The sequence below is a fragment of the Carettochelys insculpta genome, chromosome 6, assembly GCF_033958435.1.
Source record: "Carettochelys insculpta isolate YL-2023 chromosome 6, ASM3395843v1, whole genome shotgun sequence".
Lineage (NCBI taxonomy): Eukaryota > Metazoa > Chordata > Testudines > Carettochelyidae > Carettochelys > Carettochelys insculpta.
The window spans coordinates 75,057,573-75,085,510 of NC_134142.1; the positions used below are offsets into that span (position 1 = coordinate 75,057,573).

The 27,938-nt window shown below is 45.9% G+C and overlaps 1 protein-coding gene across 1 annotated transcript in view; it reads right to left on the bottom strand.

Annotated features, from left to right (window-relative positions):
* Positions 1 to 27,938, bottom strand: part of MICAL2 (microtubule associated monooxygenase, calponin and LIM domain containing 2) — a 223,200-nt gene that overhangs the window by 25,028 nt on the left and 170,234 nt on the right. The window contains exons 27-30 of the mRNA XM_074997373.1: positions 25,956 to 26,053; positions 23,011 to 24,352; positions 12,688 to 12,782; positions 3,231 to 3,328 (exon numbers count right to left, since the gene is read on the bottom strand). Of these exons, the coding sequence (XP_074853474.1) occupies positions 3,231 to 3,328; positions 12,688 to 12,782; positions 23,011 to 24,352; positions 25,956 to 26,053 (1,633 nt within the window). The remainder of the gene's footprint in view (positions 1 to 3,230; positions 3,329 to 12,687; positions 12,783 to 23,010; positions 24,353 to 25,955; positions 26,054 to 27,938) is intronic.

Genomic DNA, 27,938 nt, shown 5'->3' on the forward strand with positions numbered 1-27,938 from the left:
GTTATACCCTTTCACTCCCCTTCACAGCCGGCTTAGGGCTAATTAAAAACTAACCTTTCAGTGGAGCAGAGCAAAATCCCAATTATCTCCTGTCCATAAGAAAACTGTATTTCATCATTTAGGTCCCTCTCATTATGCACTGCTCTTTGTGTTATTTCCACATTCGTATTATTTCCATGGTTCAGTCACTGACTGCAATCATATTATTGACATTTCACACTCTGAGAGAAGCTATTAAGGACCTTGTTACTAAGCATCAGTTGAAGGCTTAGTAACTGAGTTACTGGACTTGGAAACGTCACTGATTCTATAGCGAACATGAAATCAAGCTCAGGATTTTACACAATGGGAGAGAGGTTGATTCAGCTCTAAGTTCCAATAATCATAAATTCACAACAACAGATAACATCTAAAGCTGTTTGGCAACTGCAAAAAACAGGTGTTTTCCCCCCTCTCATTTATTATTTCAGGGGAAATTTTCCAATCATCTGTATATTAAGCATAAGCTTATCACAAATTTCCTGCCACATGCACCTGATTCTCCTCGCAGTTCCCTCTCCAGTTTAACACCATTGATCTCTAAGGCCCTGTGTCTTTCCCCCACTTCTTCCAATTCACACTGTATAGCCTGCAAAATTGCAAAGATTTAAAAGAGAAAAATACAGCTTAAAAATGTAGAGAGGAAGGATTGTCGAGTGGCTATAGCACTAGCCTGGGACTTGGAGACCCTCATTCAGGGACTCTGCACTGTTGAAGTTTTCCAGTGGGATCATTTAGGGCTAATTTTTTAATTAACATTCAGACATCTTGTGGGATTTTCAAAAGCACTTTTGAAAAATCCTGTGAGATGTCTATATGCATTTTAAGTGCCTAAATACCTTTACAGTTCTGAGTCTTGCTGTGCCACAGTTGCCCATGTGTAAACTGGGGGTAACAGCAGCTCCCCACTTTACAGAGCTACTGTGAAGGTAAAGATTGAGAGACACTCAGACACTATGGCAATGGAGCCACAATAGTGTCTAAAATTGCTTGAAAAATTTGTATACTATTCTGAATTGAGTAGGATAGTTCTGATTTCTTTTTCCTTCTTATACACAATCTTCTGATATGGAAAAGGGTCTATAGTTTCATAAGTCCCCTTAATTGGCACGACATGGGTAATCTGAACGTGAAATGAGATGAATTTATACTCTAAATATGTCAGTGTTATAGGCCAACTATTTTCAAAAGCATCCATTGATTTTGTGTACCCAATCTGAGACAACTTTGAAGGGTCACCTTTTCAAAGTTTAGGTGTCCAGTATATCCTTAAATTTAGGCCCTAAAAATGTGTCCAAACCTGGCATCCTAAAACCACAGGTCACTTTTTGAAAATATTACCATATACCCAGAAAGCAAGCAAAGGGTATTACACTGTGCTTTTCTCCCACTAGGGAGTTTGTTTAATTATTTAGCTTTTTTTTTTCTGCTATTGATAATTTTTGGCTGAGCTCTTTTAGATTATTTTAGTTTTACACAATACATATCCAGCACGTACAGATTCTCTTTTACAGCTGTTTCTATTATGCCATTGATTTCTGAGTAATGATTAGTTTACTATTTCCCATAATATAAAGAAAAATGTCGAGAAAAATGTAAGAGGTTCAAGTGCAAAATAACTGTTCACTTGAAGTACAATAAATCATCTGAGGAAACTCGTGTAATAATTCCAGAGATTTCAATTTCACTTCTCAATAAATAGTGCATATGAAATGAACACTGTGGTGCGGCGAAATGCAGCTCCTCAGAGCCGCTCACATGGAGCACCTTCCACCAGCTCTGTGCATGCGCCCCACCACTTGGTGGGAAAAGCATGTGACAGCAGCAGCGACAGCCCCGGCACAGAGCTGCACAGCCCCGGCGCTCTGGCAGCCCAGTGGTGGTGGTGTTGCTCCAGAGGCATATCTGGTGAGTCTCTGGCAGTTTGCATGGTGGGGAGGAGTGCCTGGCTCTGGGGGAGGGCATTTATTTTGAACAGGGGTGGGAGAGAGTCTGTGGTGATCCTTAAATTTCTGTTGGACATCACTGACCTAGAGACCTCACCTGAACTAGGCCTGTACAAAACACACAGTGATAGATTGTTCCTGCCTCAAAAGGGGGTATGTTTGAACAGGTAAAAGTGATCTTAAATGTACCACATAAAATTGTAGGGCCAGATTTTCAAAAGAATTCATCATTCAGCAGATCCCAATGAGGACTTAAATTAGACGCCAAAAAGGAAGCTGAGCACTTTTAAAAAAATCTAGCCCAGCGATAGGCACACGAGGCTAGTGAGTGGCCCTCCATTTCACTGGGTCAAAAGATTGCTGTAACCACAACAGGGAGAGTGTCATTTTGTTAACTGTGCCTGTGTACCTAGAATTTGTGGGATGTACCAATTGAACCTAGCAGCACTTTGATAGGATGCAGAGGAAGCACTTGGCTCTCACTGACAATGATGTGTGCACCTACCTCACCTTCATGTGCTTTTGCTTTATGTTTATGTGACTTTAGTAATACCAGTGGCTGGGGGGAACCTACGTGGACAGAAACTAGCAAAATCCAGCAATCCTGCACAAGGGCACTGGTAAACAAAATGCAATGCGTGGAGCAGAATCTAGAGTTCCTTCTGCATTATCTGGAGACAAGAGCCTTTCAAGAGGGTTATCTCATTGCACAATTAACAAAGGAAAAAACATTATTATGTCTGTGCAGCTGGGGAAACGGAGGAACAGAAAAATCACTTATACTTCCTAATCCTCTCTGTGGTCTAGTAATAAGGCGGTATTCCATTTGCATTCTTTCTAAATGAAAATGTTACTTGCTCGCCCTTTGTGTTTCGATTTCACCAGTTCTTTGCAATCACTCTGTTCTACTTTATTCCTGAGTTAGGCACTCATCCTTGTTACCAATTGTTATATCTTTTTTATGACAATAAAAATAGTGTGAAAAAGCTAAATGGGCACATTTGAGTTCCAAATAAATCATCTTTTCTAACTATAAACAAGCATTTAACACTATCTGCGTACAAGTTCTTTCCGCTTTCTGAGAGCTTCTGCAACTTACCATATAGTAAACATCACTAGAGGGCTCACACATTAAACAAAGGAACAAATATCCTCACACTATACACTACGCCTCTTATCCCTCATCACCATCCTGTCTCCTCCACCCAGAAAATAGGCTTAAATATGACACTAGCTCAGTCTTACTTTGTCACCTGTGCTTTATGGAGTCTTTTCACCTCCTGTTGTTTAACCAGTTGCTTTGTTTCCTTTTCTAGTTTTCTCCTTTTAAGTGTCTTTTTGGCCTACAAGAGTAAGGGGAGAAAAGAAGGTAATCAATACCCATGTACTTAGTTATCGTTTTGTAGACTTTTGCCCGCTGCTGCAAGCGTTGAGTAGTTTTTGATTCACTCAGCTAGGTTTACTCTCAGCCATTCAGACATTATCCGTAAGACTCTCACTGTCTCCCTATTTAAGCATTAGCTATTTCAGTCAATGAAGGGAAAATTGAATCAATACAGCTACACAACTACACTCCTATGACCACACATCCTACAAAAGCTGCTCCAGGCATCATGGTTATCAGAGAACAGATGAAATGCAGAAAGTATCAGCTGCCTATGGAAAACATTTTTTTTTACACTATATCTGAGAGCCACTAAATATTCCGCTCCTTTGTATAAATAATAATTTCTTTGTTTGCAAATATTTTATATTGTATGTAAAAATATGCTTTTCAAAAATGATTGAGCTGGTGTGGCTCCACCATAGAGCTATGCCAATTTACACCAAAAGGGGATCTGTCCCACTGTTTATTAATCAACTCCGATGCAATTATACAACAGCAGTTCACTTTGGTCAGCTTGTAACATAACACTATTGATGTAGTTTCAAGCAGTGCAACAACCACATTAGCATCTGAAACCAGATGTCTTCTCCAAAAACAGATTAATCATTGACATTAAAGAGCGATTTTTTTTTTCTTTTCTTGTTTGTCCCCCTTCATCCCAGAGATAACCAACGCCCTTCACTTTGCAAGTTACTGGTATGTTACAGTGGAAACATTTTTATTGGCACATATCAACAACCACTGCAATACCTTTCAAATAGTACAACAGAGCAATTGTTAAATAGTTCATATAGGGAGTGGCATGCACTGTATAATCTTGTTCCTCACTTGTACTATCTGAGAACATTTCAAGACCAGTGATGATTTCCCACTCAGGGAAACAGAAAGGAAATAAGAATAAAACAAGAAGAAAATAAAAGTCTATAAGCCTGTTCTCTCAGAATGCTGTTTCAATTTCTCTTCAGTTTTGTCAGTGGAGATTGTCAACATCTCTAATATGACAGTCAAAACTGATATGTAAAGTCATATTGGGAGCCAAATGAGAAATTCATTTAATATTTAATAATTTAATAGCGGGTGTAATTCAAAAACAAGGTAAGCAATGCAGTGCCTGAGTCACAGCCACTGGTTTATGCTATAGTTTGTCACTTATAAGCCACGTCTACACGAGCCGGCTACTTCGAAGTAGCCATGCCAACTTCGAAATAGCGCCCGCCGCATCTATACGTGGCGAGCGCTATTTCGAAGTTGAAATCGACGTAAGGCGGCGAGACGTCGAAGTCGCTATCCCCATCAGGAGATGGGAATAGCGCCCTACTTCGACATTGAATGTCGAAGTAGGGCACGTGTAGGCAATCCGCGTCCCGCAACATCGAAATAGCGGGCTCCTCCATGGCAGCCATCAGCTGAGGGGTTGAGAGACGCTCTCTCAAGCCCCTGAGCTCTATGGTGGCCGCGTGCAGCAACCCCTTAAAGCTCCCGGCCCCCTTATTTCCTGTGCGGGAAGCTGAGAGCCCATGCAGGCAGCAGCACTGCCACGTGCAGAGCCTGCACGGACCTCTGCAGCCCGAAGGCCAAACCCTGCACCCCATGGCAGCCAGCCAGCCCCCCAAGCACCCCCAGGGCACCCCCCACAAGGGGAGCCAGGGCTCCCAGGCCGACAGCCAGCCGGGGAAGAGGCAGCGGGGCTCCTCCTGGACGGAGGCCGAGATCCGGGACCTGCTGGGGCACTGGGGCGAGGAGGAGGTGCTCCAGGTAATGGAGAGCAAGAGGCGGAACACGGATGCATTCGCTCGGCTGGCCGAGGGCCTGGCTGCCCAGGGTCACCCTGCCTGCACTCCTGACCACGTCAGGAGTAAGGTTAAGGAGCTGCGGCAGGGTTACGCCCGGGCCCGGGATGCGGCCAGCCGATCTGGGGCCACCCCCACCACTTGCCCCTTTTACAGGGAGCTCAGGGCCATCCTGGGCCCCTGGTACACCTCCTCCCCCCTGGCCACTCTTGACACCTTGGCCGACGAGCCCCAGCAGGCCCCAGAGACTGAGTCTGCCCCGGAGGCAAGCCCTGCACCTCAGGGGCCCCCCCAGGAGCCTACCCCGGGATGCCAGAGGAGGAGGAGGGGAACTCCTCCAGTGACGGGGGGGGGGGCTCCGCATTGCCTTCCCGTCCTGAAGCTCCAGCAGGGCGTCCACCCAGTGGGTGTCCCCCAACCATGGGAGCGGACCGTCAGGAATGTATCCCCCGGTGCACACCCCCCAGGGTTAAGGGGTGGGGACAAGAGACATGACCAGGGCCCTCCACATGCCCAGATGACCATGGCCCCAAGGACAGCAGTGGGATGTCCCTCAGAAGAGTGCATCAGCCCCTGCCCCCCCGCAGGACAGCGCCATGCCCCATCCCTGGGGATGCGGGGAGCGGAACCTAGGGTCCCCCATGGGGGGAGGGACACCCATCAGCAGCAGCAGCATCTCCCAGGGACGGGGATGGGGAACCAGCAGCAGAGGGGTAGGGGGACAAGGGCCACAGGTCAGGGCCCACACTAATGGCTGGCTCCACTCTTCTTCCCCCCGTGTTCCACAGCTGTGCCATCAGAGGGCCCGGAGAGCGCCGGCAAGGTGTCCGTCGTCCCAGAGAGCCCACCGGGACCATCCCAGCAGGCCAGCCCCTCGGCGGAGCACTGACCAGCCCTAAGACGAGGCCAACGGCGGAGCCACCTGAGGACAGCCACGGACCCCCAGCTGCTCGCGACCCTCTGGCATCCGCTGGAGGTGTCGGAGCGGCGTCTGCAGGTGGAGGAGCAGTGGCTAGAGCTCCAAGAGCGAGCACTGGCCTAGCGCCAGGAGGCTTGGGGGGCCTTCATGCACACCTTTGAGCACATAGCGCAACACCTGCCCCCCCCCCCACCGCTTTGCCCGCTGCTTTGCCCGCCGCTCCGCCTGCCGTCCCTCCACCATCAGCCACTGTGGGGCCTGCCGCCGAGGGGAGCCTGGGGCCTGCGGACACTGGCCAGCCGTATTTGCCGGTTCTCCCGGCCCCCCAACCCAGCTTCGCCCAGGGCTCTGGCTGAGGCAAGGGTCGCGCCCTCCAACACCAGGCGCTGGACATTAGGGTGCGGGTCCGAGGATGTGGCCCCCCCCTCCTTTGTACATATCCCCCATTTGTATATCATTTGTGTTGGACCCCTGTTCTGTTCTGCTAGCTGCCCCCCCCATGTAAATAGTTCCCCCCTTTTTTTCTAAGTTATTAATAAGAGGTTGCACTGTTTGGTTTGAAACAACATTTCCATTTACTTCAAAGAAAAGTGGGGGTGTGTGTGTGTGCTCTCGGGTGCTCTGTGGTGTGGGCGTGGGGGCAGGGAGTGTTGTGGAGGATGGGGGGTGCAGTGAGTGGCTCGCCCGCAGCTGGCCCTGCCAGCGTTCACCCCACAGCCTGGTCAAAATGGGCCCGCAGGGCCTCCCGGCCCCGGATCCCCTCAGGGTCAGCCTGGCGACTGGGGGCAGCGGGTGGCTGCATGTCAGCCCTGCCAGCCTCCACAGCCCAGCCCAGACCTGGAAGAAGGCCTCTCCCTTGCTCTCCACCAGGTTGTGGAGTGCGCTGCATGCGCCCACAATCTGGGGGATGTTGGTGAGGCCTGCATCCAGGCAGGTGAGGAGACACCTCCAGAGCTCTTTGAGGTGGCCGAAAGTGCGCTCGACCACCTGGCACGCATGGTTCAAGCGTGTGTTGAACTGCTCCTGGCAGGCTGTGACATGGCCCGTGTAAGGGTGCATGAGCCAGGGCCGGAGCAGGTACGCCGCGTCTGCCTTTGAAAAAAAAAGTCTCTCCTCGCTATTTTGGTTGCAAACCCCTGGGTGGGGGTAACGTGTGTCCCTGGTGGTGTCAGCAGGGGGCAAGCTCCAGGCGGTGAGGGTCTACAGAAATCTGTGGGGGTGCCGAGAAAGAATTTGAGTGCCTCTTCCCTCTACCTGCTTTAGGCTCTCAGTGGGAAGCTTAGCTGGGAAGGGGTGTGGGCAGGAGTGTGAATGCAGGAGGGGGTGAGGGTGAAAGCTCTGTGAGAGAGTTTGGGTGCTAGAGGGGGGTGCAAAAGAGTGGGGTGAGGAGTATAGTGCTGTAGGTCACCCTGCCCCATGACAGCGGCTTCTAGTGGGGGTCTCTAGACCAGAGGGTCTGTGTGTGCTCCTGCCTTTAGGCACTGCCCCCCACAGCTCCCATTGGCTGCTGGAGTGCTTGGGTAGGGGGAAGGATGTTGAGAGGGAGTCCCCTATAGGGACTGTGACATTGTGCTTTCAGTCATCTGTGGAGCAGGTGCAGGCCAGAAGCCACTCCAGCCTCATGCAGGCCCTAGGCCTTTTTAAATCTCCTGGGGTTTGCAGGTGGGGCCGGGGCACTTACTGGGGGCAAGTATGTGGGAATGGCAGGGAGGGCTGAGGGAAAGACCTAGCCCCAAATTTTGCTGGGGCTGGACCCCTGGGCCAAGAATATTCCTGGAGCCCATTGGCCCATATAACTTGCCACCTCTGTGTTTGGGGAGCTGGGCAGTGAATCAGGCTAGGGTGTGATAGTGCTGAGCATTGTAGTAGGCAGTATTGGCTCACTTCTCGCAGGCCTGAGGGGGGCACGGAGAAGAACAAAGCAAATGAGCAGTAGTCTGAATAAACTCAGGTTGTGAGGGAGGGAGATTGGTGCCTTTGCAAGGATGCTGGGGGGTGAGAGATCAGTGTGCACAGCAACAAATGCACTAGTGACAGTACAGCAGGAGTTCCTTAATCCAGGTACAAGGGGACATTGGGCCAATTTGGAAAGCTAGAAGTTTGCAACTAATATTTGTGATTTGTAATGTGACTCTGGAACTTGCTGCCACAGGAAGTCATTGAGGCCAATAACTTAAATATTCAAAAAGAAATTGGACATTTAAAAAATTCCTGGAAATCAGTAGTTGTCATAATTTGCTACATTTTGGAAGAAATATTAAACCTTATCTTTTATGTATGAACCAATTTCTAATTATTAGAGACTATAATGTGGGGAGGATGGGGGATAAAGTGTAAACCAAATTACTGTGCTGGTCGGGTCTCTGTACATGTGGCTCATCCATAAACATCCCCTGAAAGGTGTGGATTCTCCCAGAAGGGAGGGTTACTGGACCAAGGAAGTAACTCTGAAAAGGTCAGGAGAGAGGGGGTGCTTCTTGCCTGGATGAGAGGACAAAAGTTTCAGTAATCAGCAGCACCAAGAGGGAGCTCTCTCTTTCCTCTTACAGTATGGCCGTGTCTACACGTGCCCCAAACTTCGAAATGGCCACGCAAATGGCCATTTCGAAGTTTACTAATGAAGCGCTGAAATGCATATTCAGTGCTTCATTAGCATGCGGGCGGCCGCGGCGCTTCGAAATTGACGCGGCTTGCCGCCGCGCGTCTCGTCCAGACGGGGCTCCTTTTCGAAAGGACCCCGCCTACTTCAAAGTCCCCTTATTCCCTTTTCGAAAAGGAGCCCCGTGACCCTTCTACAGTGACCCTTCTACACTGTTGCTGGTGGCAGTGGTGCCTTCAGAGCTGAGCAGCTGGATAGCAGCAGATGCGGGCCCAGAGTCCAGCTCTGATGGCAGAACCAATGCAGCAGCAAAGTAGACTAAGGGAGAGCATGGTGTGACATTGTATTGTCACCCTTACTTCTGCACTGCTGCTCAAAGAGTGTCACCTTCAGAGCTGGGTGCCCAGCTAACAGCCACCACTCTCTGGAAGCCCAGCTCTGCAGTTAGGGCAGCGGTAAGGTTGGCAATAGTATGACACACACACACACACACTGGAACATGAGGGGGTGCAATTTCATATTCCTGCAGCAGGTGCAAAATTAGCTAGTTACAGCACTGCAAAATGTAGAACATTAGGTTGCAAAACTATGAAAGTGAAACTTGTGACCTGAGTCAAGCGGGGGCCTGGCTAAGTTACTTAATGCTGAGAACAATGGACATCCAAGGTACAGCCTGGACTAGGTGATAACCTGAGGAAAAGAAACCCCAGGAAAGCTCTCTGAAGACAGGCTCCCCTCCCTTCCTGCCCCCCCCCAGCCCCCCCGAGGCTAAGAGACAACAGCTTGTAACTGTGTAAGAGCAGAAGAAATGGCAACAAGTTATTTATTGTTATTCATTACAGAGGAGAAACTCTGTCTTCAGTGAAGTAATGCAAAGAGTAACCATTGAGTAACCTTATTAGACAGGAAAGAAACTCATTAATAAGTAGGGGCTGCAGATTGTGTTTGAGGGGTTTCTTTTACTTGCAACCTTATATTTCCAAACTGTTGTACTTGCTGTTGTCTGAATTTTATTGCCAGCTCTGTCAAACAGATTTGTCAGTGGTGAAACCAAAATAAAATTTAAGTGCCTTGTGCTAAGGAGTATCTCAAATTGCAGTGAAACCAGTGAGCGCAGAGGCAGAAGATAGGAATACATTGATTGTCAGTGTCCAGAAGATAGGGGACTGGGCACTCCAGCGTAACAAATTGAGCTGTGTAAACCGCTAGCCTAGAGGAGGAAAGAGTAGGACTCATGGAGCCTGGAGCAGCTTATTGCTGAGGAGTGGCTGGAAGAGACAGGGCTCCCTCTGTTGTGAGCAGGTGGTTGGGAAATACTCAAAATGCCTCAGCTAAGTCCAAAAAATGTTATACCTTTGCATTTCAAAATGTTGTGATTCCTGTGAACATACATTATTGGCTTCAGCACTGCTGTAACTAGATAATTTTACGCCTGAAGCAAGCATATTAAGTTGAGCCCCCTCATGTTTATAAATTCATAGTGGTTACGTCATAGAAAAAGGTAAAATAATAAATGAATGATGACAAAGAAAGTTTATTTACTGTAGTTACAAGGGCCTCATGCCTGCCCAGAACCTGAAGATACCAGCTGTGTAAAATCTGGCTGGAGGTTAAGGAGTAGATGTAAAACATGCCAAGGCAGCTGCAGTTGAGGAGAGCACTGGGCCTGCCCAGGGGACATGTACAGGGCAGGAGACACATGAGCACCAAGCGAGCTGGCTGGCAGGGATTACAGTTGCAGAGAAAGTGCATTATCCAGGTGGGAGCCAGCAGATTGGACACACGGCCTATCAGAATGACCCTGCCATGAATAGTTACTGGGACAGATCATTTATTTGAGGTATTCAGGCAGGGAAGGGACTGGCCCCCTAGGGAGGAGTGTAAGAATGTTATCTGCATGTTGGCTCTAGTGAAGGGCATTACCTACCACAGAGCCTAGAGCCGGGGTCTGCAAACAAAATAGGGAGAAGAGCCATTTTTTGCAAATTCAGTTGCAAAATCAATACTTCAAGAGCTGCAATGCATGGGAATACGAGACAGCCCTTAATAAGTAACATGAAACCGCACTTGTATTAGTCTCTCTTTTTAGGGGAGACTGTGATGGTGGCTCAGCCTTCCAGAGGTTGCTGCATCTTCCCTCACTCCCAAAGAGAACCCTACCAAGGAGATACACACATCTCACAGAGCTAGAAGGGACCTTGAAAGGGACACTCACAGCAGGACCTATCACCATCCCTGACATTTTTAAAGTTAACCTGCCCCAGAACCTTGAATGGCCCCCTCAAGGACGGAATTCACAGCCCTGGGTTTACAAGGCCATTGCACTGTCTTGCATGTGGAGAGAGGCAGAGAGCAGGTATGACAACATGGGGCTCTCTCTCTTTGTAGCTCTTTGCAAACCACTTGCAATACACCAGCAGATGCAGCAGGGTTAGGGTCACCTCAGGGAGCACAGTTAGCCAGCTGGGCAGCTCCATCCAAGCTACATATGGCTCTTTAAGAGCCATATGCAGCTTGTTATTCTGCTGTGACCCCTGCTCAAACTCCACCTCCACCCTCCCCAACCAGAGATGCAGTTGCCTTTGTGCCTTCAGTGGCAGCCACAGGCTGCCTAATGAGCTGCAAATGGCTCTTAACGAGCTGTGGCCCCTGAGGTCTGGTGTCTGAGCCGAATGCCTCAGTCACCTCACCCTTTTTAGGGCCCTGCCCTTCAGGATTTGGTCATTCCAAGCCTGGTTTAACCTCAGTTCATCTTTTTGGGTTTCAGGGTGCTGCCAACATTAGCTTGTCTAATTAGGAAAAAATGCCAACAGATCCTCAAAATGCCACTTCCTAATCCAACCAGTCTCCTTTCTTAGGCCCACTACTGATGCCCCTTCACTTTCAGAGAAAGAGTAAACATGCCTCTGATAAGCCATTCAGCCTGCAGAATCTCTCCCCTTTCAAATCACTCATGAAGATCAAAACCTTGATGGGACTTGCAAGGCTCATTTAATATTTCAGATTGTAGTTCTTTTTCAAATGAAGTGATGCTTCCCCAAGGGAAATCTGTATCAGTTTGTTTTAAGATTTTCAATGGTTTGTTCATTGGACTACATATTAGAACCACTTAAAAATGCAACTTCAAAGTGGTTTATGTTAAGCACATCTGTTTTTTTCGAATTAAATCCATCTCCATCAAAAGTCTTGTAACCTGGAGGGGAACTGGGTGGTTCTGTCAAGTACCAGAAATTCTAATACCTGGACTTTGGGAAAGTGATCTGATGAGAGGATCATAGAATCCTAGGGCTGGAAGGGACATTAGGAGGTTATCTAGTCTAACCCCCTGCCTAAAGCAGGATTAACCCTAACTAAGTCATCCCAGCCAGGACTTTGTCAAGCTGGGACTTAAAAACCTCAAGGGATGGAGATTCCACCATCTCTCTAGGTAACGCATTTCAGTGTTTCACCAACCTTCTGGTGAAATACTTTCTCCTAATATCCAACCGAGATCTTCCCCATTGTAACTTCAGACCATTGTTCATTGTTCTGCCATCAGTGACTACTGAGAACAGCCTCCCTCCATTCACTTTAGAACTCCTCTTCAGGAAGTTAAAGGGTGTTATCAAATTGCCCCTCACTCTTCTATTCTGCAAACTAATTAACCCCAAGTCCCTCAGCTTCTCCTCTTAGGTCATGTGCTCCAGCCCCCTTATCATTTTTATTTCCCTCTGCTGAACCTTCTCCAATGCATCCGCATCCTTTCTAAACCAGTGCATGTGCGTGTCTGTCTGTCCTTCCATCCAGAACTGGATGCAATACTCCAGATGTGGCCTCACCAGTTCCGAATAGAGGGGAATAATGAATTCTCTAGATCTACTGATGCTGTTTAATTCATTACATATTAGAATACTAGGTTTACATGTCACTGCCCACCCCCCCAAAAAAAAAACTGTTCTATTTTAAAATCAAAGTCATACAAATCTAAAACAGGAAGCTTTCACTGCTGCATTGTATTTAAAGGTTACCTTGAACGCTAATGAAGGCTTGTGTTCAAATTCGCCATCAGAGGAAGAGGAACAACATGCAATTTCTTGTTTTTTGATAGATATGTGTTCAGAACCTAAAATGCAAGAACAAAATGAAGCAGAAAGCATTCGCCCTTGAGACATCAAGACACTCATCCTAGCTACTTGCACAGTGCACCTGCACTGAGTTTTATTAGGTTGCACCTAAAGGTAATTTGGAAATTTGACTAATTGTGTTAATTAAATTTTTGGCCACTGTCCAAAGCCTTTGCTGACTGCTTGAAATTCTTTTTTAAAACATTCTAGTATTATGTATCAATCAATTAATTCCTTAAACACCATCTAGGTAGTGTGATGCTGAAAATGCATTCAGAAATAAAATCTGTTACTAAAAGGCAATAATAGCTGAAGTTAGCCATATTACTTAAATGATTGTGTAAGGCTCACCATGCAGTGTAATTGAATGCAAAAAGTCTGAGACAGCTCTTAAACAAATTACCCTGATGTGGCTTCTAGCATCTGGCACCCATTTTTACTACATGACATCTGCTCAGCGCAAAATAGCTGGCGTCAGAATGTCTGGTCATATAAAAAAATCACAAATGTAATCAGAAGCAAATGGACTAGGAACAAGGTTTTATCGCATAGTCTCATGCAACATAAATATTTCATTAATTGTGTCTAAACAAATGTCACTTTTATTTTTCTGTCTTAAGAATGTTATTACATCATTGAATAGTTGATTTCAATACCATAAGAAGTCAGGAAAATCTATACACGACAACAATATACTCTAAGTGAAATTCAAAAGGTATAATTGGAAAAAACCAAACAATTAGGGACTCAGATTAATATATATTTAACCACAGCAATTTTATTATGCTTATTTCACCAGAGTCTTGTTCTGGCCCGATGTAAACATTTGAATTTGTTCTTCTAAATTCATTTGTCTAATTCATATCTCTATTCCCTTTGTTTGAGAAAATAAAACTGCTCCAGGAACATCTGTCTCTGCACTAAAACCTGCTTCAGAATTAATGATTAACATCTGGACAAGAATACATCTTGGGAGTATTCACAATTTAAACTGATCAATGACTTCTTGCTTAGTGTTTTCCAGGTAAATCTTGATTTGTTATAATTCCATATATGAATGCAAGTTTTATTTGGAATATGATCACTTCCCATTGTGCCTCTTTCTTTTCTCACTTGTTTTACTGTAAATCCAAACCTTGCAAAAGCAAAACTAATTTTGGTTTTGAAATAGACTAAAATTGGAGTCACTGAAACATGTTCATTCCAAAATGTAACTAAATGAAACAGAGTGGGACAAATTGTACTGCCTATAGGGCCATGTCTGTACTACCACTTAGTTTCAGAGGCTTGGTAAAACTTATGCTGTTCATCAGTGTGAACACCACACACCCCTGAGCAACGTCAGTTACACTGGCTGGCATAAGTGGGAGTGTGCAGAATGCTATATTTATGGGAGAGTTTTTCCCATTACTCTTTGGGGATAGTTTAATTGTGTGGACAGAAGAGCTCTCTCCTGCAATACATGAGAACTCTTACAGGGGCACAGATCCATCAGTACAGCCGCACTGCTATAAGCTGTCGAATGGAGACAGCCTCAGTTACATCAAAGTTAGTTATGGAATAACTGTTGACTTCACACCAAACCACAGACCTCAATGAAGTTACAGGCTTTCAAAGATGCAGCTGAGAACTTTCCACTCCCTACCCCATCTTTAGAGCAGCTTGAGGAAAAGGTCCAAGTCAAAATGGCTCTAACTTGCACCTCCCAGAATACCCCCTTTAGGGGCTGATCACAGTTGCCATTGTACAGAAAGGTACCACCTTGTCATATACAGAGCACTGCAGGACCAGCAGTGGGATTGTGGAGAGCAGAAGTGGGCAAACTGTAGTCCATGGGCCACATCTGGCCCATTGGACCTTTTAATCTGGGCTTTGAGCTCCTGCCAGGAGAGTGCTAAAGTGCTGCAGCATGAAAGCAGGGTCAAGGCTTGCTTTGCCCAACTGTGTGTGTGCAGGCATAGCCAGAGGGCTCTACACGCTACTCCCAACCCAAGTGCCATCTCTGCAGCTCCCATTGTCTGGGAACTGCATGGGAGCCAGAAGTGGGGATAGGCTACTTCTTTCAGGAGCCACTGCAGCTAAGTGATGCCCAGAACCTGCATCCTTAACACCACCCCTACACGCAAACCCTTTTCTCCAGTCCTGATCCTGACCCCCCTTCCCTCTCTCACTGCCCCCATCAACCCAATTGTCTGTCCAAGCCAAGAGCCCTCCATACAGTTCCCATACTGAGATGTGGCTACTCTGCCAACCTTTCGCTATTTCCTTCCATCTTTCCCTGTCCAATGTGGAGTGGCTTAGTTTCTGTAGACTAGCTCTGCACCAATCTACTATATCATCTATCCATTCTCTGTGGGGTCTGACTCTTCTATTCAGATCATCCATTTTGTTGAATACCTGGATTATGACTTTTCGTTTGTCATTTATTCTGCAGATATGCCCGAATAGCTGCAACTTTCATTGTGTAACCTGCAGTAGGTTCTCTTTCGGCTGTACCTTCCTATGTAATTCATTGTTGGTGCCCTTCTGCATCTGTTCTTATGATCTTTCTATAACAACTCCTCTTGAATGCCAATACTCTTCTCTTTGAGTCTTTTATCACCCGTCTCATATCCATACAACATGCTGCTGAATACACACATTTTCAAGACGCTCAGCTTCATTCCTCAGCTACTCACTTTGCTTTTCCAGATCTTATCCATTGCCCTCAAACTCGCTCTTGCTTTCACTATTCTAGTTGCTATTTCCTTCTTACAGTCCAGCTCATACATCATGTTACTCCCCAAATGTGTGAACTTCTCTGCATTCTCTAGTTTGATCCCATCTGTGCTGCTCTTCCTTCCTATTTCCTTATCTCCAGGTACCAGTGTTTTTATTTTATCGATGTTCATAATCAGCAATATCAGATCTCCTTGTCTCATACCTCTGCTCATTCTAAACCTGGCAAGGCTAGGCAAGGCAGAAATAGGGAGTGCATACAGAGCAGTGCTCAAAGAGCAGATCAGGAATGCAGGAGCAGATAAAGACGTAGATGAGAGAGTTGAAGGGAAAATGACTGTCTGCCACTGCATATTTTAAAAGGCTGTTGTAGTTCATCAGTGTCACTTGCTTTCAGAGACACCTACATAATCCATTACCTGACATGAGTCACAGGATGCCAAGTCAATAAAACCAGAGACTGGAACTGAGCAGTAGATGATGGAAAGGAAGGATAGTTCAGTGGTTACTGTGCTAACTTGACTTCTGTAGGTCCCTTCCAGTTCTATGAGGTACGTACATCTCCGTTACCTGGTACTTGGCTGTTCAGAGCCAAATCCCTGCTCCAATACAGGCTTCTTGTGTGAACTTGGGCAAGTAATTCAGTTTCTGTCTTAGTTTCAACCAGTAGAAAATGTAGATAACAGCATTGTCCTCTCCAGTAGAAGAGTTGTGAGGATAAATATATGAGAACATGAAGTGCGCAGATATTATACACTGACTGGAACCATGTAAGTATCTCAAAACAGAAAAGGATAAAATACTGGTAATTTAACACACAAATCAGCAAATGAGGTAAGTAGCACATCCTATTTGCCTGTCAAGTGAATTACGTCATGTCCTGTTTAGTGACGAGCCATATAAATTAAGCTCTGCAGGCCCTGTCTCTTCTAAAGTCTTGAAGATATCTGACAGCTACTCTCAGAGAGGTAACAGTGTTAGCCTGTAGCTCCAAAAACAACAAGCAGTTCCTTTAGCACCTTAGAGACTAACAAATTTATTAGGTCATGAGCTTTCGTGAGTAAAACCCATTTCTTCAGAGGAAAATGGACTAGAAAAATAGAATCCATATGTAGCAGGGTGGGGAGAGGAGGAAGAAGGCTCACCTGTTGCTAGTAGGACCAGTTGATGAAGCAAATTAAGTATTATTATGCACACTACATCTCAGATTTTTCTGCTATTTTTATTGGAGTGCCAAATGTTTCAGTCCATTGTAATAACAAATCTCTGATAATCTAAGTGATTGACGACTGTTCTAAATAATTCCTGACAGTCATCACACTCTGAATCTAACACTAAAGTATTGCCCAGTTCTTCCTGGCTAACAAGAAGTGAACTCTGAGTCTCAGAAATACACCTGTTAATTGCAAGTTGACCCTTTAATTCTTGAAACTGCTTTGGTACATCTCTCTGTGAGCATCAAAATATCTGAATTCCTGATTACTTCCAAATACACTCGTCCCTCGTTTAACAGGTACTTTACTTACAAGTACTCGCTAAAATGAGGGACATACATACTTATCTTTGTACACTAAACCAGTAAACTTCCCCCGCTTATATGAACCAGCCGCGGAGTCCCTGGCCCCAGGGAGGGCGCGGGGGGACCCACAGCCCCGCGGCTGGAGCGTTCTCCCTCCCTTTCCTCAGACATGCAGCTGTCTGGCAGCCCTGTGGCTGGGGGAAGTGAGGGAGAAGGTTCTTGGCCTGCTTCCTTCCCCTGCGCTGGTGGAATGTGAAACTGACCGCCATAAGCGGATCACTTTCCAGGTCTGCAAGCCATGGGCCTGGCTGCCAGCCGGCCTGCCCCTGGTTCCCAGCTCCTGCTACTCCACCAGCCAGGAAACTGACCAGCCCGGGTGGTTCCTGGCTCCCCTCCCCTTGCAGGAAAACTCAAGTTATGCAGGGGTTGCAGGAACAACCCCTGGGTAGCTCCAGGGTTTACTGTATTAGCACCCACCGCCTGCCCTGCAGAGCTCACCCTCAGCCAGGTTTTAACCCCCCCTCCAAGGTCCCAAACCTCCCCCAGCCTTAAACCGCCCCCCAGCAGCCCCAAACCATCTCCAGCCTTAGACCCCACCCTGCAGCCCCAAACTGCCCTCAGTCTTAGACTCCCTTTGCAGTCCCACACTGCCCCCAACCTTACACCCCCTGCAGCCCCAAACTTCCCCCAGTCTCAGACTCCCACTGCATCCCTAAATGGCCCCAGCCTTAGACACTCCTCCTCCTGCAGCCTCTTCACCAGGGCTGCTAGGCTGGGTGGCTCCCCCAGCCCTCCTGCTCCCAGCAAGTAACAGTCGCTAAAACCAATTAACTCAAGTGTTAAGGTTTCAGCACCCAGGGATAAGGTAAATGCTGTCCCTAGTGATAGAGAGAGAGCTTCTGGAGATGGCAACTGTCTCTATTGATAGATATCTGCCTGAGGCAGCAATGTTAAAAAACTGCAAATGGCTTCTGTAACAGCCACATGCAGCTGGGAGCTGCCCAGCTGGTGACCTTTAACAAATCCAATGGGACTCATGTTTCGGTCCCCACCCATAGGTTGGGAATCCCTGTTCTACATACATATACTACATCCTATTTCTGGTGCCAAACTATTCAAATGGATCAGAAAACTGCCTAAACTCAACTAGTTTATGTCAAGTTACAAGCACTTGGAACAAACTAGAGACTTTTATATGTGTTTTAAGGGGAATTTAGTGTTGCTCTTATGAGTTTTAGCCTACGAGCAGAAATTTGGGAACCAATTGTGCTCATACAGTGAGGGATGAGTGTAACTCACAACCTGTTTGTATTTTCATCATAGGTGACTTTTGCCTTCAGGCAGTGCATCACCCCACTATGTCCCTGGCAAAATCTGAATTGTTAAATGGGGTGCCCCATCTCTTTCCCAGCCCTTCTGCATGACCCTCCACGCATCTCTCTCTTTCTCAGTCCCCCCTTGTTTTAATATTGTGATTTCTTCATAAGGCTGGAATGTCTGTCACTTCCCAGTTCAACTGTTTGTGACAACTTGCTGAAAAATAATCTTTGAACTTGATTCTCTCTTTAATCTCACTGTGACAGGGCATACCAGACCCTCTGAAACCCCATGGGCTCTGCCACACTTCTCCCCAAAAAGGGCAGCAGAAAGAGTACTCCAAGCCGCTTAGAGGGGCTGTGTGGGTCACAGCTAATCAGGGCTCAGCAGCCTAGTATAAGGAGAACTACAGGACCAGAAGGAAAGAGTCTCAGAGAGGTAGCCATATTAGTCTGTAGCTTCACAAAAACAAACATAAACAAGCAGTCCTGTAGCACCTTAAAGACTAACCATTTTATTTATTAGGCTAAATTACAAAAGATGAATATAAGCAAAAATACAGATATGCAGGTACAAGATTAGACAGGCAAAGGCACAAAATGAGCTCAAACTAGCTAGAGACATTAGGGGTGTGTCTACACTAGGAACTAACTTCAAAGTTAACTTTGAAATTAGGCACTACTTTGAAGTAGCCAGCAGAGAGTCTACGCACATTTTCCTTTACTTTGAAGCTAACTTCGAAGTAGGGAGCCCAACTTCAAAGTCCTTACTCCATTCCTGGGAATGGAGTAGTGCCCTACTTCGAAGTTTAACTTCGAAGTAGAATGTGTATAGATGTTCAGCTTTGAAGTTGCTTACTTTAAAGTACAACTTCAAAGTAAGCAACTTCGAAGTTACTTTTGTAGCGCAGACACAGCCAAAGGGTAACAGGAAGACATTCTGTAAATATATTAGAAGCAAAAGGAAGACCAAGGACAGAGTAGGCCCACTGCTCGGTGAGGAGGGAGAAACAATATCAGAAAACTTGGAAATGGCAGAGGTGCTTAATTACTTCCTTGGTTTGGTCTTCACCAAGAAGTCTAATGAAAGCATATTTAACATAGTGAATGCTAGTGGGAAGGGGATAGGCTAAGCAGATAAAATAAAACAGAACAAGTTAAAAATTACTTACAAAAGTTAGATGTCTGAAAGTCATCAAGTCCTGATGAAATGCATCCTAGAATACTCAAGAAGCTGATAGAGGAAGTATCTGAGCCTTTAGCTATCATTTTTGAAAAGTCATGGAAATCCAGGGACATCCCAGAAGATTGGAAAAGGGCAAATATAGTGCCTATCTATAAAAAGGAGAATAAGAGCAACCCAGGAAACCACAGACCAGTCAGTTTAAATTCTGTGCCAGGAAAGATAATGGAGCAAGTAATTAAGAATTCATCTGCAAACATCTGGAAGAAACAATGTGATACGTAACAGCCAGCATGTAATTGTAAAGAACAAATCATGCCAAACCAATCTGATAGCTTTCTTTCATAGGATAACAAGTCAAGTCTTGTGAATGAGGGAGAAGCTGTGGTTGTGGTATACCTAGACTTCAGTAAGGCATTTGATACGGTCTTGCATGACCTTATCAGTAAACTAGACAAATACAACTTAGATGGGACTACTATAAGGTGGGTGCATAACTGGCTAGATAATTGTTCTCAGAGAGTAGTTCTTAACGGTTTGCAGTCATGCTGGACGGGCATAACAAGTGGAGTTCCACAGGGATCAGCTTTGGGACTGGTTCTGTTCAATGTCTTCATCAATGATTTAGATATTGGCATAGAGAGTATGCACTGTATATTTGCAGTTGTTACCAAGCTGGGAGGGGTTGCAACTGCTTTGGAGGATAGGGTCATAATTCAAAATGATTTGGACAAACTAGAGAAATGGGCTGAGGTAAATGATGATGTTTAATAAGGACAAATGCAAAGTGCTCCACTTACGAAGGAATAATAAGTTTCACGCATACAGAATGGGAAGAGACTGTCTAGCAAGGAGTACAAAAATTCCATGCAACCCTTGTGTTCTTTGAATTTCAAGGAAGTCAAGGAGGGCTTGGGAGATGGGTTGGCGCCCTGGAAGAGGGCAGGGGGTTTAAGCCTGGGGTGGGTTAGGGCTGTGGTGGGGGTGGGAGGGTGCAACTGAGCTGGGGTGCGCAGGGAGTTGGGGCAGGGGGTGAGCCCAGCCAGGGTGTTGGAGACAGGCCACAGGGGTGGTGGGTAAGGGGGTTGGAACTGGAGTCCTGCACTTGCGCACACTGGGGGTTGGGAGCCCCAGGCACAGGTTGAAGCCAGAGCCCTGCATGCCAGGGAGTGTGAGCTGGGGCCGTGGGGAGTTGAACCAGGGCAGGTGGGTAAGCTGGGAGGTAAAGCCTCATGCGCCTGAAGCTCTGTGCGCGTTGGGGCAGGGGGTGAGCTGAGGCCGAAGGGTGGGTTGAGCCAAGAGGAGGGGGGATTGAATGCGGGTGAACTGGTGCAGGGGTGGTTTGAGCTGGCGGGAAGGTTAGAGCCCCTGTGTATGGCGGTGGTGGCTGACAGCTGGAGCCCCAAGCCCAGGGAGGATGAGCTGGGGCCGCAGGGGGAGGGGTTGAGCTAGATGGGGGGGTTGAACAGAGGGTGCATCGGGGGGGTGTCTGAGCCCCATGCAGCGCGCTGGGGGCTAGGAACCAGCACCCTATGCATGGGTTGAAGCTGGAGCCTTGTGCGCAGGGGGGATGAGCTGGGGCCATGGGGGTGGGATGGAGGTGAGTGGGTGAAGGGTTGACTGGAGGGGTGGACCACAGCAGGGTGCTTGAGTGGGTGGGGATTGGAGCCCTGCGCACACTGAGCCAGCTGCATGGGGGGTTGAGCTGGGGCCACACGGGGGCTGGAGGGGGGTTGGGGCACAGGGGTCGGAGCTGGGTCTGTGTGGGTTGGAGGGGAGCCCCAGGTGTGCGGCTGGAGCCTCTCGCTGGGGGAGATGAGCCAGGGCGCGTGGAGGGGTGAGGTGGGGCCACAGGGGCGGGGGAGTTGGGAGGGTTGAGCCAGTGGCAGGTTTAACTGGGGTGAACTAGCACAGCTGGCAAACAGCACCACTCTGGGTAGCTGGGGGGGAAGGAGTTTTTAGCCACCTGGATACCCACAGGGGCAGGCAGCCAGATGAGCTAAAAGCCTTCCCCCTACCTTCCCAGAGTGGTGCCTAGCACTGCTGTAGGAAGACAAGAGGAAGGGGCTCTTAGCCTGCCTAGCTGCCTGCAGCTGTGGGAAACTAGGCAGGCTGAGAGCCCAGCAGCTTCACACTGTGCGAATGTGAAGCCACAAAGTGAGGGCTTACTGTATGAATTGGGGGTCAGCTGCATAAGAGCAGGGTCGCATATTCTGGATTCATGTACTCTAAGACCTTACTGGACTGCAGAAAGGGATTTTGGGGTCATAGTGGACCACAAGCTAAATGTGAGTCAATAGTGTGATGCTGTTGCACAAAAAGCAAATGTGATTCTGGGATACATTAACAGGAGTGTTTTGAGCAAGACACGGGAAGTCATTCCTGCACTCTACTCTGCACCGGTTAGGCCTCAATTGGAGTATTGTGTCCAGTCTGGGGCACCACATTTCAAGAGGGATGTGGAGAAACTGGAGAAGGCCCAGAGAAGAGCAACAGGTATTATTACAGGTCTAGAGAACATGAGCTATGAGGGAAGACTGAAAGAACTGAGTTTGTTTAGTTTAGAAAAGAGAAGACAGAGAGGACATGACAGCCGTTTACAAGTACCTAAAAGAGTGTTACAAGGAGGAGGGAGAAAAATTGTTGTTCTTTGCCTCTGAGGATAAGACAAGGAGCAATGGGCTTAAACTGCAGCAAGGGAGGTTAAGCACTGTAATAAATTGCTGAGGGAGGTTGTGGAATCTTTGGAGACATTTTAGAGCAGGTTAGACAGACTATCAGAGATGGTCTAGATGGTGCTTGGTCCTGCTGTGAGGGCAGGAGACTGGACTCGATGACCTCTCAAGGTCCCTGCCAGTTCTAGTGTTCTATGATTCTATGATTCACTTCATCAGATTTTCTTAGTGGGTCTTACCCACAAAAGCTCATTACCTAAAAAATAAAATTGTTATACTTGTGACATTCGCCCTTTAATGGGATCTTTGCCTTCCTCTCTGAAGTTTTTAGCTTTGCCTACTTATTCCTCCTCTGTCAGAGCATTTACCATCGTAACAACCATTACTCCTCAGTTAGCCTCTGGAGAACTTTCCATCCCTTTTATCATTCTGTCTCAGGGTTTACACTGTGCTAATCCCAGTCACATGTGAATGCACAGTAGCAGGGAAGATGACTTGAGCCTGAATCTCTGACCCATGAGGGCAGGGGACTGGACTCAATGACCTCTCGAGGTCCCATCCAGTTCTAGTGTTCTATGATTCTAGCAATATGTTTTTTTCTCCTATTAAATGCCTGAATCATTTCCCAAGTTTTAATCAACATCCTTAATGCATATTAACATTTCTCACGTTATTCTTAAATGGTGTAACTTTTAAATAATCAAGTTTATAAAATAATTGTATAAAAATAAAAGATAAAGACATTGTTTAGAATAACCAACATATATGTATATGAAACTTTCAATTGTTTTATTTAAAATGAACAATCCCAGTTACCTGAATCCTCATCAGTGGAAAGATTATTTAGCCATTTTTCTGGGGAAAAATCGCTATTGAAGGACACAGAGGACTTTAAGGATTTGGTCTTTTCCCTTTCATCAACTTTATTCCTCAAATTACTAAAGAGCAAGCAGATATTCATATGTGCAGGATCTCCAAGGGTATTGTTGAAAGTTTTGCTCTTGAGCTTTAGAGATGAAAAAAAAAGTTTCTTCCGATTACACATACATGAGTCATCAACAGAGCCCCTCATTGGAGCCTCTTTAAGATTAAACGTTTCTAGGAATCTTGGTACCTTCTCTATCTTTGCATGAGATGACTTTTGAGGCTTAACAGCAGCTTTGGAAGAACCCATGTGCAAATCGTAAACAGGAAATAAGACCTCTGTGGAATCACATGAAGATTTCTCTTCAAGACGACTGGAAGGACTAAGTGGGCCTGTGACTAAGCTTCTAGTTTCCAGTACACTACATTCTTGTGGCTGTACGTGATGTCCTCTATTACTGTTACAGTTCCTTAAAGGTACAGAGTGGTCAAAAGTATTAGAGTAATTGAAAAATGTGTGTTCTGAAGTAGAGTTAACTTTACTGTCTGGACTCTTTTTTATGCTGTCTGGAACAAGAGGTTCTAGAATTGACCTCTTTATTGCATTGGCATTTAGTCTCAATGGTGATTTTGGCTGCCTAGACAAACCTCCTACAAACCTATCTGGACTTTTTGGAATATTTTGTGTGTCTGATGAAAAAATTGCCAAAGCATCATTTGCAAATGGAGGCAGCGCAGGAAGACTGGATTGCCTGAACATATTTTTTCTCCTATTACCATCAACATCTTTCCATTCTGAAATGTCCAGCATTCCTTGGCTTTGATGTTCTGGTTGTGTTCCACTTAGGTCTCCATTGCTCAGATCAAGTAATTTGGATTGCTTCTCTCCATCAAGCACCAATTTGTTTCTCATCTGATCTTTTATTTCATTTATTTCTAGGTTAGGATGCTCTTTTAGCTGTCTTAGGCTTCTTTTATTTTTTTCTGGGTCTGGAGAGGACAAATCTATATTATTTCTTGTTATGATGCTACATTCTTCACTTTCACTTAAGTTGTCTAAATTGTAGTCCTCATTAGCACTTTCATCTCTACACTTGCATACACTGGCAATGGAAGTAACATTTCCCGAAGGTGTCAATGGTGACCCTGTAGTACTCTTCTGAAGTGGGTGATGGGGCACATATTGGTGGGTTTCTTCAGGTATGTCTTTGCCTTTTGCCTTTCTTTGGAATGCTGGGATATTGGTTTTGAAAAGTTGTCTTGCAATTTCTGGTGGTTTGTGGCAAGATGTTAACTGTATGGATTGCATAAAATGGTTATGAAAGTGATATAAAAATATAGCTAAACCTATTTTTAGTTAGGCAGAATAGACTACCCCAAATAGACTACCCCAAATATAGCTAAACCTATTTTTAGTTAGGCAGAATAGACTACCCCAAATAAAGCTGAATATGTAAAGGTATATGTGTGCACATGCATACGCACACAAAATCCAGTAAGAAGAAATATGGTCTTCTATTCTCCCTTTCTCAAGGGCTATATTTTTGTAATTTAAGCTGGAGAACAATATCCCTGTAAATTGGTACTCTATATATGCTGAGAGTGGATGCTACCTGTCCCCTCTTAAGTAGCCCTTCCTTCATTATTTTTCTTGGAGAGAATTACTCCAGACTACAGAACTATAAACAAAAGATGACCTACTCTCTTCTTCTGTATATTTCAGCTACACAGTTTAAAGCAAACACAGAATGCTGTGATGCACCATATCTGGGTACTTCAGCGAAAGTGCACTATTTTTCATGTAGTGCAGCCAGGAATGAATGAAGCAGCCCCAAAACAAATGGGAAATGCAAGAAGATTGATTTACACACTATGAAAGGTACAAACGTTACATGAAACGATGTACAAATTGTGTCAAAGTTACAGTTCTGATACTTAAACCTTCATTATACCTATAATTCTGAGAGTACCATTGCAAGATTCCTACGTTGGCCAGCCAATGTAAAACCCTAACCTGAAGAGTAACAGAGAGATAGCCGTGCTAGTCTATATACCAACAGAACAAAAAAGCAGTCCAGTAGCATTTCAAAGACTAACAAAAAAACAAAAGCTCATCACCCAATAAATTATTTTGTCAGTCTTTAAAGTGGTACTGGACTGCTTTTTGTTTCCTAACCTGAAGGTTTCCTTTCAGAAGTGAAGAATAACATTCTTCGTGCTTTTAGGAGGAAAGATGTTCCTTGTGGTTAAAGGCACAAGACCGGATAGTCAGGTGATCCGAGTTTCTATTCCCACCTCAGTCACATATTAATTTGGACAAGTCATTAACCTTTCTTTGCTTCAATTTCCCATCTGTAAAATAGCAGTTACCTGCCTTATAGCAGTGTTTTGATGGCTAAATTAACATTTGCGAGGACCTCAGATACTACAGAGACGAATGCCATAGAAATGTCAATACATAAATAAATGCCCATTCAATCCACCCTGGGGCAGAAGGGGCCGGTCCTAGGACAGCCAGTGGTGCTGACACCCCTCCTCTGAGCCATGCAGAGCAGCGGAGCAGTGCTGCTGCAGCATTTCAAAGGGGTCTGGAGCTCTGGCTGCTACTGCTCCAAAGTAGTGGGGGCTGGAGTCCCAGGCCCCTTTGAAATGCTGGGACCCTGTGCAACTGGGCTCTTTTCCCTCCCCTCTGTTGGTGGGCCTCTCTGTACCTCATTTCACCCTGTGTAAAATCAGGATAGTAGTACTTCCTTGTCTCACAGGGTACTCAGACAGAAAGAACTTTTAACAGACTATGAGGTGCTCAGCTAGTCCACTAACGGGAACCACAGAAGTACCTTAGAGGCAGACAGATGTTTTGTTACCTTTCTTTTACTAGCAAGATTTTTACTTCATACCTGTGACTGGGATACATCATTTTCAAGAGCATTTGGTGATATGGCAGAGTTCTCCTGCGAATGAAGCCCAACTCTCTTGCTATACGGTAGAGGGAAATCTACCAAAGGAAAACAAGAGTGCACATATTACTCAAACTACTTTGATTTAAAGAAAACTTGCTATTAAAGAAGTGCAGTAAGATGAAGTCCAAGGTTCTCCAAAGATTTCATCTAAATGGCAACATTTATATCCCCGTATCACATGCACATAGGGGCCGTGGTACATGCGCACTCTGTATCTAAATTTTCCAATGTGACCCTCAGTTCTTCATTCTTCAACTTCAAACATCTTAAAGGCTCGACATTTCTGAAAATATATCACTTCTTTTGACATCTTGAGGCACCCAAATCAGTAGTCACTTTGAACACACAGGTGAGGCAGAGGAAAATGTATGCTTTAAGTGAGGCACATCCATTGTAACAAGGAAAAATTAAGAAGAAAGGTAAGGCTAAAAAGCACCCTACAGTTTGTATTAATGGCATACTAGGGTGCATTAGGAGGAGAATTTTGAGCATATCTAGAGAAGTGGTTCTTCCCCTCTATTCGGTACTTGGTGAGGCCAGATCTGGAATAGTGTGTCCAGTTTTGGGCCCCCCAGTATAAAAAGGATGTGGATGTGCTGGAGCAGGTTCAGCAGAGGGCAACGAAAATGATTAAGGGGCTGGAGCACATGTTTAGTTTGCAGAAGAAAAAAGAGTGAGGGGTGATTTAATAGCAGCCCTCAATTTCCTGAAGGAGAGCTCTAAAGAGGATGGTGAGAAACTGCTCTCAGTGCTGTCAGATATCTGAACAAGGAGCAATGGTCTGAAGTTAAAAGGAGAGGAGTAGGTTGAATATTAGGAAAAACTACTTCACCAGGAGGCTTGTGAAGCACTGGAATGCATTGCTCAGGGAGATGACCTCCTGAGGTCCCTTCCAGCCCTATGATTCTATACAATCAATCAGTCAACAACATAACTCACTGATGGGTTATTCTGAAGCCACAGAAGTGGATTTTTTAAGACCCTAAATCAGCAAGTATGGGCAAATTAGACATCGTGAAAGAAACTGTATGCTGGTTGCTTAAGCCTGCATGCAATCAATTGCAGGACAGCAACTTTGCTGTGCATTTTCTTATAACCCTTCTGCCAGTAGCAGTCAGCAGCAGCCAGCACCGGGTTCAACATCTAGGGGTTCCTTTTCATCCACCTCACACAGAACTGACTCGAGCCCCCACCCAGTAGCCTGGGAAATTCACACAACCTGGGTACCTCGGAGAGGTAATGCTTCCCTACTCGCAAGAACAGTCTGAGTGTAGAAAAGAAAACGTTTCATGAAAGAGGCAGTGAAGGCACATGGCATTAGCTTGGGAAAATACCACAACTGGAGTTCATAACCAATCCCCAAGTAACCATCGCAGCTCAAATGGATTGAGCAATGTCCTTTGCCTCTCAGGCTCACCTGTCCAACAATGAAAGGGTCCCATTCACATACCCAAACTTTCTGTACCCCACTTCAAATGCCCCACTAATAATCTCTGACCAGTCCATGCAGACCCCAACAAATTACCCTGATGATTTCCCTCACTGAGCATAGGGCAATGCCACCTTGATGCTGGTCTTGTGGTCCACTTGCGCCTACTAGCCACCCTGCTGACTGCCTGCTGCTTCTCCTACCGGCCACCCACCAGTTGCTCCTGCTAGCCACCCTGCTGGCCACCGCTTTGTGGGTTTGGCTCAAGGCAAGACCCTGTAATTTCAGCTCTCAATCACCCTTTCCACCAAGGTGGATTCTCACACAAAATAATACAGACTCCAGCATCCCACTTTTAGTTCTATCTCTGAACAGTCAGGGGAAGGACTAATCAAACTATGGCCAAAGTTCATATTGGCTAAAAGCTCCCAAGCAGCTGGCTCAACCATTAACCCCTCCCACTGCTGCCATTCAATGCTCAGATGAGCGGA